The 14,188-nt window shown below is 40.4% G+C and overlaps 1 protein-coding gene across 1 annotated transcript in view; it reads right to left on the bottom strand.

Annotated features, from left to right (window-relative positions):
* LOC118923794 (THO complex subunit 2-like) overlaps positions 1 to 12,076 on the bottom strand; it is a 126,642-nt gene extending 114,566 nt beyond the window's left edge. The window contains 2 exon segments of the mRNA XM_057497498.1: positions 11,700 to 11,794; positions 11,843 to 12,076. Of these exon segments, the coding sequence (XP_057353481.1) occupies positions 11,700 to 11,794; positions 11,843 to 12,076 (329 nt within the window).
* Between the last annotated feature and the right edge of the window lie 2,112 nt (positions 12,077 to 14,188).

Raw genomic sequence — 14,188 nt, 5'->3', positions numbered from 1 at the left:
GTTCAACCATTGTGGAAAGCAGTATGGAGGTTCATCAAAATGCTCAAAACAGACTTACCATTTGACCCAGGAATTCCACTCCTAGGAATTTACCCTGAGAATGCAGCAATCAAGTTTGAGAAAGACAGATGTACCCCTATGTTTATCGCAGCACTATTTACAATAGCCAAGAATTGGAAGCAACCTAAATGTCCATCGGTAGATGAATGGATAAAGAAGACGTGGTACATATACACAATGGAATAGTACTCAGCCATAAGAAGAGGGCAAATCCTACCATTTGCAGCAACATGGATGGAGCTGGATGGTATTATGCTCAGTGAAATGAGCCAAGGGGAGAAAGTGAAATACCAAATGATTTTTCTCATCTGTGGAGTATAAGAACAAAGGAAAACCTGAAGGAACAACACAGCAGCAAAATCACAGAACCCAAGAATGGACTAACAGTTACCAAAGGGAAAGGGACTGGGGAGGATGGGTGGGTAGGGAGGGATAAAGGGGAGGGAAGAAGAATGGGGGTATTAAGATTAGCACACATAATGGGGGGGTTGGGAGGAAGGGGAGGGCTGTACAACACAGAGAGGACAAGTGGTGATTCTACAACATTTCGCTATGCTGATGGACAGTGACTGTAAAGGGGTTTACAGGGGGAACCTGGTATAGGGGAGAGCCTAGTAAACATAATATTCTTCATTTAAGTGTAGATTAATGATAACAAAAAAAAAAGAAAGAAAGAAAGAAAGAAAAGGGGGATTACTCCCTGATAGGATAAAACTAACTGTAAATCAACGATTAATGCATGCTTTAAATTTCCTTAATTTTAATCACTAAAAGGGTGTCAGATGATTGGCTATGGAGGTACATTTTTCTGATAATATTCCTTTCTCTTAAAAAAAAAAGCAGTTCCTCTGTGGTGACCTCCAATGAGTTCTACACAATGGTATAAAGGGCATATCAAAGTGTGGGCAAAGGGTCTGTTTGTGTTTATACAGAGGATCAAAGCCTAATTTGGCTACCCAGAAAATGAACTAAGATATGATATGAAGAAGAACTTCCAACATTAGCACTCTCTGGAAGACTCAGACCAGAAGATGATCATCAAAAAACCTCAACAAAGATCCAGGCGCTGCTACAGCTGTAGATGCACTCATCCCACTGGTTCCTGGACTTGCCAATGGGAATGAAGAAGGAGATATCTAAGCTGGCCTGTGCATACAGTAAAACAACAAATTTGGCTGGATCTATACTGTTGGAACTCAACCAAGAATTAGGAGAAGTGCAAATTGTAGCGCTCCAAAATCTTACTACTACAGACTATCTACTGTTAAAAGAACATATGGGATGTGAACAATTCCCAGGAATGGGTTGTTTTAATTTGTCTGATTTCTCTCAGACTGTACAAGTTCAGTTGGACAATATCCACCATATCATAGATAAGTTTTCACAAATGCCTAAGGTGCCTAACTGGTTTTCTTGGTTTCACTGGAGATGGATGGTAATTACAGGTATGCTTTGGTTATGTAACTATACTCCTATTATATTCATGTGTGTGCGCAATTTAATTAGTAGTTTAAAACCTATCCATGCTGAAGTTACTCTACAAGAAGATATGTCAAGGAAATAATCAATCTTCCCAGGTTTTCTTCTGCCTGCTACTTCTATGGCTTTTCTTCTTCCTTCCTAATTACAACCCTTAAATAGAATTCGTGCCTCATATCAAATTTACCGAGTATCATAATTCTTCCAAGTGGTAAAGACACCTCAAGACAAATGCTGGGCCGAGAAGCCACAGGGCATAAATATGCAAAGAAGTAAAAAGCTAACCTTTTCAAACAATAAGGCTTCCCTCTCACTTACCAACTTCACATTTCCCTGTATGGCCCCGGAAGATGACTGGTTAGCCAGAGACGGGTAAGATTCCTCAAGGGAGGAACAACCTAAGACAGGCACAGTCGCAGGGGGGCCATCAGGTGAGAAATTGGGGATCAACAGAGATGAGGCTTAGAACCTCACCCCCCTGTTTTGAGAGAAATCTTCTGCATAAGTGGACGTTTTATTGCCCTTTTCTAGCTTGGATTAACACATAGTCTACAGGCACACACCTGATCATCTACATTTGCTCTCTTACAACACTAAACTATGTTTTCTACCTTTATCTTGCATCTACCTACGACTTCAGCATTTTATTAAAAATAATAATAATAATAGGAGAAATGTGGGATCCACATATAAATCAAGTATAAAAATCAAACGAATATTCATATTTGACCTGATTGTTTATAGTTCATAATGCATGATCAGAACCGAAAGTTTCTGTGATGACTGCCCTTGTACTGTTCCCCATGTAGGAACTTATTCACTATGTAAGAATTTGTTCACCATGTAAGAACTTGTTCGTTATGCTTCAGAAGATTAGAGACTGATGAGATTTAGGCTTGGGGTGGATTAATGATTGTGCATTGAGCATTGACTCCCCTATACAGAATTTTATTGTTGTTAACAACCATTTGATCAATAAATATGAGAGATGCCCTCTCAAAAAAAAAAAATTACAAGGAACATAATAGAAACAGGGGAAACGATCCAGTAAAAGGAACAAAATAAGTCTGAAGAAACTGACTCTATAGATAGAGGTATATGAATTATCCAATAAAGAATTTTAATTAATCATCATAAAGATGCTCAACAAGCTCAGAAAAATGATACATGAACAAAACGAGAATTTCAACAAAAGGACTACCCAGACACACACACACACACACACACACACACACACACACACACACACACACAAGAATGAAACAAATTTTGGAGCTAAAGAATGTTAATAACTGAACTGAAAAATTCACTAGAGAGGTTGAAGAGCATTATGGACAGTCACATGCAAAAGAATGAAATTGGACACTTATGTCATACACAAAAATCAACTCAAAATGGATTAAATAGATCAACATAAGACCTAAAACTGTATGCCTAGGAAAAAAGCACAAGGAGAAAGGTTCATGACATTTGTCTTGTCAATGACTTCTTGGTTATGACACCAAAAGCAGATGCAACAAAAGCAAAAACAGACAAGTGGGGCATCAAACTAAAAATTGTGTGCACAGCAAAGGGAACAATGAACAGAATAAAAAGGCAACCTATGGAATGGAAGAAAATATTTGCAAACTATACATCTGATAAGGTGTTGATATCCAAAATATATGAGGAACATCTACAACTCAATAGCAAGAAAAAAAGCATTAAAAATTGGCAAAGGAGTTGAATAAACATTTATCAAAAGACATACTAATGGCCTATAGGTATAAGAAAAGATGTTCATCACCACATCAAAGAAATCCAAATCAAAACCACAATAACTTATCACTTCACATTTGCAAGGATGGCCATTATAAAAATTTTTTTTTAAAAACAGTAACAACACATAATAAAGGACCGTTCCTCAAAATATAAAAGGAACCCTTAAAACTCAACAATAAGACAAACCAATTTCAAAATGGACAAAGCCCTTGACACCTCATCAACACACAAATGGCAAATAAGCATATGAAAAGATGCTCCACATGTCATTAGGGAAATGTAAATTAAAACAACGAGACACCACTATACACTTAGTAGAATGGCCAAAACTGGAACACTGTCAACACCAAATGCTGGTGAGGATGTGGTGCAACAGGAACTCTCAATTATTGCTAGAGGGAATGAAAGTGGTATAGCCACACTGGAAAACATTTTGGTGGTTTCTTAAACTAAACATACTCTACTTCAGGATGTGGCAATCCCACTCCTTGGTATTTACCCAAAGGAGGTGAAAACTTCTGTCTACAGAAAAACCTGCACACCAATCCTTAAGACGGCTTCATACATAACTGCCAAAATTTGAAAATAACCAAGAAGTCCTTCAGTAGGTGATTAGATAAACAAACTGGTACATCCACACAATGCAATATTATTCAGCACCAAACAGACATGAGCTATCAAGTCATGAAAAGACACGGAGTAATCTCAAACACATATTACTAAGTGAAAAAAGCCAACCTGAAAAGGCTACATATTTTATATTTCCAACTACATGGCATTCTGGCTGAGGCAAAACTATGGAGACAGTAAAAAGATGAGTGGTTGCCAGGAGGTGGAGGTAAGAGAAGGGATGAATAGGTAGAACACAGAGGATTTTTAGGGCAGTGAAAATACTCTGATACTATAATGATGGATGCACATCATTAGATATTTGTCCAAACCCACATAATATACAACATTAACAGTGAAGTAAAAGGTAAACTATGAACTTTGGGTGATTATAATGTGTCAATGTAGGTTCACAATTCTAATGTACTGAATGTTGATAATGGAGCAAGCTATACATGTGGGGGTGGGCAAGGAGTAAATAAGAAATTTCTGTACCTTCCTCTCAATTTTTCTGTGAACCTAAAAGTGCTGTAAAAATTGAATTCTTAAAAAAAAGGCATTGGGAAAGATGTGCAGACATTGGAATCCTTGTGCACTGTTGGTGGGAATGTGAAATGGATGGTGCAGCCACTACAGAAAACAGTATGGGAGCTACTCAAAAGATTAAAAATAGAACTACCATACATACAATCCAGCAATCCCACTTCTGGGTATTCATTCATAAGAGTTGAAATCAGTATCTCAAAGAGGTATTCACACTCCCAAGTTCACTGCAGCATTATTCATAGTAGCCAAGAGGTAAAAACCACCCAAATGTCCATCAACAGATAAATGTATAATGAAAATGTGGATTATACATATGATGGAATATTATTCAGTCATTAAGAAAGAAACCCAGTCATATACCAAAACATGGATGAGCCCTGAGAGACTGGGTGAAATCAGTCACTGGACAATAAATACTGTCTGATTCTACTTATATGAGGTATCTAAAGTACTCAAAGTCATAGTAGCAAAAAGCAGAATTTCAGTTGCTGCTAGGCGGGTAAGGGGAAAGAGAAATGGGGGAGTTGCTCAATGGGCATAAAGCTTCAGTCATGAAAGATGAAAAAGATCTATAGGTCTGTAATACAACACTGCACTCATTAACAATACCACACTGTTCACTTAAAAAATTGTTAAGAATTGATCTATTATGGGTTTTTATCTACAATAAAGAGAATGTCTTTCAGTGTAGCACAGAGAAGACAAGTAGTGACTCTGTGGCATCTTACTACACTGATGGACAGTGACTTCAATGGGGTGTGGGGGGACTTGATAAAATGGGTGTGTGTAGTAACCACATTGTTTTTCATGTGAAACCTTCATAAGAGTGTATATCAATGATATCTTAATAAAAAAGAAAAAAGAAAAAAGAAAATGTCTTTAATGCAGTAAAAATTATTAATTTTATTAAATCTTCAGCCCTAAAAAACGTCTTTTTAGTACATTTTTAATTTCTATGTAATGAAATGGAAAGTACATAAAGCATTTCTGCTGCACACCAAAATACTGTTGTTGTCTCCAGGAAAATCACTTATGCAATATTTGAATTGTGAACTGAACTAGCTGCTTTCACAGAATACCATTTTTACTAGAAAAAACAGATAAACTATGGTTATTCAGACTTGGATCTTTCGCAGACATTTTCTCAAAAAAGAACTTCAAGGAAAACAAATGAGAGTATTTGTTGCCAATGATAAAGGGTAAGGTTTCAAACAAAAATTAGAATTTTGGAAAACTTGTATCTGCTGCCATGGATTTGTTCCCAGAACAGTAATAACTTTCCTGATTAGTTGTATCTGCTGCCATGGATTTGTTCCCAGGTGGTAACAACTTTCTTGACTAGTTCAATGCTTTTACTAAACAATGTGTTTTTTTAATGTAATACAATGTATTGTGTCAGTATTTGAAAGAGCTGCATCATTCAGTGAACCAATATTTTCCAAAGGACTGATAAGTGATGTTGCAAAATAATGCATGGGTAAGAGACACCAAGTAGAAGAGAGAAAAATGCATTTAAATTTAACAATGTACACAAAGTTCACAGATGTGGTTTTGGATCTGGCATTACAACAAACCATTAAGAACCTATCACAAGACAAATTTTAACATGGTATCAAAGAAGGGTATCTACAATTATCTCAAAAGGGTATTAAAATTCCTTCTGCCAACAACTATCAGTGTGAGGCTGGACTTTCTTCATATACATCAATAACAATATATTGCCACTCCCACTTTCCAGCAGATGTGAAATCAACTCTAGTTAGGTAAAACCTAAAAATGAAAAGCAAAATAATGTGTTTCCAGAAAATCTTAAAAGGATTAAATTCACTAATATTGGAATGAGGAAAGACTGCTAAACACACAAGAGTACTAATCATACTGCAAAAGACTGATAAACTGGGCCACATTAAAATGAGTAACTTCTGTTCTTCAAAAGTCACTATTATAAAAGCAGAAATGCTAGCCAAAGAATAAGATATTTGCCACACACAATGTAACCGACAAAGGGCACAAATACAGACTACATAAAAACTACAAATCAATGTAAGAAATGCAAACAATCCAATAAAAAAGTGGGGAAAAGATATAAAGAGGCCTTTTACAAGAAATCAGAAATCTAAATGACCAATAACATATAACAAGATGCCCTTGAAAATATAAGCCCCAATAAAATACCATTACATACATATCATATTGACCAAAAATTTCAAGTCTGACAATATTAAATGTTAGCCAGGATGTGAAGCAAAGTGAACTGTCATACACTGCTGATGGGAGTATATTTTGAAATAGTTTGACAGTATCCACCAGAGCTGAAGTTAATCACAATCTAGAACCCAGTAATTGTACACCTCAATATATACCCAACAAAACACACGATGTGTACACCAAGATACTTGAATAAGAATGCTCCTATTAGTCATGGACATTCAATGGGGAAATCACAGCCTCTTCAACATCTGTTGCTGGCAAAACTGGACAGCTACATGTAAGAGAATGAAACTGGACCATTGTCTAACCCCATACACAGAAGTAAATTCGAAATGGATCAAAGAACTGAATGTAAGTCATGAAACCATAAAACTCTTAGAAAAAAACATAGGCAAAAATCTCTTGGACATAAACATGAGCGACTTCTTCATGAACATATCTCCCTGGGAAAGGGAAACAAAAGCAAAAATGAACAAGTGGGACTACATCAAACTGAAAAGCTTTTGTACAGCAAAGGACACCATCAATAGAACAAACAGGCATCCTACAGTATGTGGGAGAATATATTCATAAATGACAGATCTGATAAAGGGTTGACATCCAAAATATATAAAGAGCCCACACACCTCAACAAACAAAAAGCAAATAATCCAATTAAAAGATGGGCAGAGGAGCTGAATAGACAGTTCTCTAAAGAAGAAATTCAGATGGCCAACAGACACATGAAAAGATGCTCCACATCACTAGTTATCAGAAAAATGCAAATTTAAAGCACAATGAGATATCACCTCACACAAGTAAGGATCACCACCAACCAAAAGACAAACAACAACACATGTTGGCAAGGTTGTGAAGAAAGGGGAACCCTCCTACACTGTTGGTGGGAATGTAAATTAGTTCAACCATTGTGGAAAGCAGTATGGAGGTTCCTCAAAAAGCTCAAAATAGAAATACCATTTGACCCAGGAATTGCACCTCTAGGAATCTACCCTAAGAATACAGCAGCCCAGATTGAAAAACACACATGCACCCCTATGTTTATCACAGCACTATTTACAATAGCCAAGAAATGGAAGCAACTAAAGTGTCCATCAGTAGATGAATGGATAAAGATGTGGTACATATACACAATGGAATATTATTCAGCCATAAAAAGAAAACAAATTGTACCATTTGCAACAAAATGCATGGAGATAGAGGGTATTATGCTCAGTGAAATAAGCCTGGCAGAGAAAGGCAAGTACCAAATGATTTCACCCATATGTATTCCCCACACCACCTCACAGAACTTCTCACTTACAGAAGACTTCAAACGCTACCCCCCTGCCGAATCCTAACCCTTCAAACATCCATCACTGAAGATCCCTCTCTTACATTTGAAACCTGCCCCCCTCACAATCTAGCCAACCTTCTATCTACACAACACCCATCCCCTTACACTCCCCATTCTTGTACGCAACACCAAAGCAAGTGAGTCCCTCACCCCGCACATCTGCAGGAGGGAGCCCTCCCTCAAGCCCATTACACCTGGTTCACAGACGGGAGCTCTTTTATCCATAACCATACCCACATTGCAGGATATGCAGTAGTATCTCTCACTGAAGTTACTGAGGCCCAACCCCTTCCTTCCAACACAACTAACCAGCAAGCCGAACTTATTGCTATAACTAGAGCCTTTACTCTTGCCAGTAATTCTTCTCTTACAATCTACACTGACTCCAAGTATGCCTTCCACATTCTTCTCTCCCATGCTGCCATCTGGAAAGAGAGGGGCCTCCTTACCACAAAAGGGACCTCAATCACAAACTGCCCTCACATCACCACACTTCTCAAAGCATCACAGCTCCCAAAAGCTATAGGCCTAGTCCATTGCAAAGCACACCAAACAGACCAATCCACCATCTCTGGGTAATAACCAAGCTGATGAAGAAACAAAAAAGGCAACCCTAACATCAGCAAAACTCCTCTTCACCACTCCCAAAAATACCCCTCTTCAACCCCTACACCTCAATCCCTTTTGACCCACTCACATAAACTATTTCATGCAGACGCACACATGCTTCAGCAGTACGTGAAACCTTTCATCCCCCTCTCACCAAACGATATCAAATTCCTACAGCATCTCGTCTCATCCTGTGAAGTTTGCCAAAAAAACAGTCCTAATACCTCATCTCACAAACCCACTTTTCCCTCCCACCAAACCTGAGGGCATCTGCCAGGCTCTGATTGGCAAATTGATTTTACTCACATGCCCTCGATAAAAAAACACAAATACCTTCTAGTCCTAGTAGACACATTTACCGGCTGGGTTGAAGCTTTCCCCACTACCAGCAAGAAAGCCTCTACTGTCTCCAAGCTCCTCCTCAGTGATATCATCCCTCGTTTCAGCATTCCCACATCCATACAATCAGACAATGGCCCTGAATTCATTTCCAAAATTACCCAATCCCTAGTCCAATCACTTGGCATTCCCTGGCATTTCCACATCCCATATCACCCCCAACCCCAATCCTCAGGAAAAGTAGAAAGAACAAACAGGAATCTAAAGAGTATACTCACCAAACTATCCCTCGAACTTCACCTAGACTGGATTCAACTCCTTCCTCTCGCACTCTTGAGATTACGTAGCTTATCAGAAAAACCCACCCTCCTATCTCCCTTCGAGCTCCTATATGTAAGGCCAATCCTCCCTCCAGGAATCCTTCCAACCGCACCTCAACTGCCCCTGACTACATGACACCTCTTCTCCAACTTAAAAGAAACCTCCTTTAGTCTTGTGCCAACTTTCTCACTCCTGCCCCAGTGCAGCATTCCATGAACACCTATCACATAGGCGACAGAGTTTTTATCTCCCCTCCTCATAAAAAACATAAACCCCTAACCCCCAAATGGCAGGGCTCCTACCAAGCCATACTCACAACCCCCACAGCAGTAGAGTTAGCCAACTTTCCGTACTGGCTCCGTAACTCTCATGTCAAACCTTACCACTCCTATCCTCCCCATTCTCATCCCACAGACCATTATTCAATTACCTCTACTGTACCATTGATCCTCAAGCTCAAGAAGATCCTCTCCACACCTCTTGCACCCATCGCCGAAGAATAAACACTCTTGTGCCTCCTCCTATCCTGAAAGAAAGATGCCATGTAGCCTAATCTCATCCCTCCTTCTCGCTCTTCTCATTCACACATACCTCCCAAAAGACTGTACTTACCCCCTTGCCAGTATACACCTTTGAAGTCTGGAAACTTCACAATGGAGAAAAAATTCAACTCCTAAATTCCTCCTAATGTCCTCTCAAACTGCCCAACTATATCCCTAACCTTTAATGCCCTCGAAACCTGCATAGACCATAGCTGTCCTCTTTCTGCCCACAACGTCTTTGCCAAGTATCTCTGCTTCGCAGAAGACCAAGACTCCGCCTTCTGAAAAAGTGATCCCAACGGGTGGGTGGGGTGCCCCTCGTGGAGCTGTAAATACCACTACTGCTACCCCACTGTAAAACAATCCGGAGCCTGGGGAATAAATCCCATCCACCTGTTATCATCTAATAATCAACCCAATGTCACCTTCACCATTAACAACTCCACATCCTGGCACTCAGACCAAATCGCAGCAGTAGGCCTCCACAACGTCAATCCCCCCAATGTGAGAGGGAAAATTATCATCACAAAAACCCTGCAGCAGTCATGCACAGACACTGAGTCGGATTAGTTGGGGCGAGCCTCATCACAGCTATCACAGCTGCTGGGCTAGCATCAGGGAGTCTAGCCCAGTCGTTATTATCCTCCCACCGTTTCACTCAAGACCTCTTAGACCTCACCAACAAGCTAGCAACTACTGTAAAAGTCACTGCTCAACCAATTCAGTCTCTCCAACTCCAACGTTCCTCTCTAGCAGAAGTTACCCTACAGAATAGGAGGGCCTTAGATCTCCTAACTGCTGAAAAAGGCGGAACATGCCTCTTCTTAAAAGAAGAGTGCTGCTACTATGTTAACCAATCAGGTAAAATTGAATACAATCTTCAGCGGCTAACTAACCTCTCAAAAGAACTCCTTAATAAGAGAAGAAATCCCAATAGCAGCCCGAGATGGCCTTTTTCTGACCATTTTCTAAATCTTCTCTTACCTCTTCTCTCACCCCTACTAGTTGTTTGCGCCCTACTCCTACTAGACCCCTGCTTCCTCAACTGCCTCTGAGCCCTACTCCTTACTCAAATCTCTAAAATCACCAATCAAACCATCAACCAAATGCTGATCCAAGAATACAAACGGTTAAAGATTCAAGAAGACCAGATGCACAGAGACTCAGACACGGGCGCCACCTCCAATTGCTAAGAGACCTTCGAGTGCAGACTTCACACACCATCCCTCCTCTTTCCTTTTCTTTTTTTCCATACCAACAGAGAACTTTACACCAGCAGAGAACCTCTGTCCTAAACCCACAAGAAGCAGCTAAGACGATTGTCGACCATTTTTCCCACTACCAATACTCCCACTCAGAATACCATGAATAAAAAGTGGGAATGTAATTAGAACACCCACATCCGAGAGCCAGCTGCCAAGAAAAACAGCCCCTACTAACTTAGAAAAACAGCCCCAACGAACTTAAGTTTCCATTTCCCTGTAAGGCAATGCTTCTCAGAAAACACCTGACCTACTTCCCCTCCTCAAGAGAGTATATAGGCCAGGGAGCCCCCACCCAGCTGCTGCTCTCATTTCAGCTCTGAGGCAGCCACTGTTGTCTTTGCAGATAATAAACCCTGTTGCGAGCCCTGTGCCTACTGTCCCTTCTGTGCGCCACCTCGGGGGTCGCGGGAAAAGCCTTTTACGGATTTCAGGAGACCAGGGAAGGAAGGAGGTCAGCGGCGGTGACCAGCACCGCTCCTCTCCGAGTTCGAAACTTCAATACGACCATCCTCGCCCGTTGTGCGATGGGGGAAGGAGCACTGACACCCCTCTCCCAACCTCCCAGCACAGGTGAGAGCGTAGTTGACGCCCCAGCCCCCGCCCGCCTCCAACCTGGACACTCACAATTCGCCTCTCCCTGATTTCTCCCAGTTCTTTATCCACTCGACAGGCAGCACGACAGCAGCAGCCATCTTCCCGGGACTAGTAGCAGCAGAAGCCTGGATATGTAGCAAGGGAGCGAAGGGTCAAAGGCAAGTACCGCCTACGTGGAATGCCAGGAGCACAGAAATCGGTTTTCGGTTTCCTGCACCACTATCCTCCCCACCTGCGGAATTCTGAGGCCCAACCGCCAGCGTGGTGGCTGAGATGGGTGGGTTTCCACGCGGACTGTGCAGGCCGCGTCTTCCGCTACCCTTGCCGTCACTTCCGCTTAGAGCAGGGAAAGTGCAGTCCGCAGACAGACTTGCAGCCCTTATCTTCTTTCCTAGCATCTGCGGCATGCCACTAATTGAAACATGTAATTTTCAAGCCCCTAATAATATGGGACAGACACTAAGGATAGACAAGCAATAAGCTGTGATGACTACCCTCAACAAGCTAACAGTCTGTGGGAAAGGCATACAGGCAGATACTTAAAATACACATTGCTAACTGCTGACATAAAAGAAATGAATCGGGTAAGAAACTGCCATTCACTGTGTCCCAGGCATTATGCTAATACAAGGCATACAATCTAGAAGGAAGAAAGAAACTGGCCTTGGGAAATTATTCATGTGTTCATTCATTCATTTATCTATTTACTTATCTATCTTTCTGTCATTAATATACAATTAGATGAGTAACATTATGTTTACTTGACTGCCCCATCACGAAGATGACCCAAGATACCCCATTGCACTCACTGTCCATGAGCATAGTAAGATACTGTAGAATCACTACTTGTCGTCTCTGTGTTGTACAGCCCTTCCTGTGACCCCCCTCCCACATTATACATGCTAATCTTAATTCACACTTTCTTTCCCTCTCCCCTTATCCCTCCTTTCCCAACGATCCACCCCAGTCCCTTTCCCTTTGGTAACTATTAGTCCATTCTTGGGTTCCATGAATCTGGTGATGTTTTGCTCCTTTAGTTTGTCTTGGTTCTCCTCCGGAGGTTAGTGAAATCATTTGATACTTGTATTTCTCCACCTGGCTTCTTTCACTGAGCATAATACCCTCTAGCTCCTTCTATGATTTTGCAAACGGTAGGATTTGTTTTCTTCATCTGACAGAATGATATTGCACTGTTCATCTTCTGATGGACACTTAGCTTGGCTATTGTAAATAGTGCTGTGTTAAACATAGGGGTGCACATGTCTTTTATATACTGGGCTGCTGCATTCTATTTATTTTTTATGTATGTATGTATGTATGTATGTATTCATTTATGTACTTACTTATTCTTTATTTATTTATCATTAGTCTACAACTACATGAGTAACATTATGTTTACTAGACTCACCCCATCACCAATTTACCAAATGGTAAGGGACTATGAAGGCTGGTTGAGAAGGGAGGAAGAAGGGTGGACAGGGGGCATTACGATTAGCTCACATAATGTGTGGGGAGATCCCACAGGGAAGTCAGTATAGTACAGAGTGTTCAAGTAGTGATTCCATAGCATCTTGCTACGCTGATGGACAGTGACTGTAATGGGGTATGTGGGAGGGACTTGATCTGGGGCGTGTAGTAACCATAATGTAGCTCATATAATTGTAGATTGGTTACTGTGAATAGTGCTGTGATAAACATAGGTGTGCACATGTCTTTTTTAAAATGTCTTTTTTAAACTGGGCTTCTGCTTTCTTTCTTTATGAATGTAAGTAAGTATGTATATATGTATGTATTTATTCATGCATTCGTTAATTCATTTATCTATCTATCTACCTATCTGTATATCTTTCTGTCATTAATATACAATTAGATGAGTAACATTATGTTTACTAGGCTCCCCCCATCACAAAGATGCCCCCAGATATCCCATTACAGTCACTGTTCATGCGCATAGTAACATTCTGTAGAATCACTCCTTGTCTTCTCTGTGTTGTACAGCCCTCCCTCTGACCCCCATCCCACATTACACATGCTAATCATAATGCACACCTTCTTTTCCTCTCCCCTCATCCGTCCATTCCCAACTATCCACCCCAGTCCTGTTCCCTTTGGTAACTCTTAGTCCATTCCTGGGTTCTGTGAATCTGGTGTTGTTTTGCTCATTTAGTTTGTTTCGGTACTCCTTCTCCAGAGGTTAGCGAAATCATTTGATACTTGTCTTTCTCCGCCTGGCTTTTTTAAATGAGCATAATACCCTCTAGCTCCTTCCATGATTTTACAAATGGTAGGATTTGTTTTCTTCATCTGACAGAATGATATTGCACTGTTCATCTTCTGATGGACACTTATCTTGGCTATTTTGAATAGTGGTGTGATAAACATAGGGGTGCACAAGTCTTTTATATACTGGGCTGCTGCATTCTTTTATTTATTTATGTATGTATATGTATGTATTCATTTATGTACTTACTTATTCCTTATTAATTTATCATTAGTCTACAACTAAATGAGTAACATTA

This window comes from Manis pentadactyla, chromosome 2, assembly GCF_030020395.1.
Source record: "Manis pentadactyla isolate mManPen7 chromosome 2, mManPen7.hap1, whole genome shotgun sequence".
NCBI classification, from domain to species: Eukaryota; Metazoa; Chordata; class Mammalia; order Pholidota; family Manidae; genus Manis; species Manis pentadactyla.
This window is presented reverse-complemented; position numbering and strand designations above follow the sequence as displayed.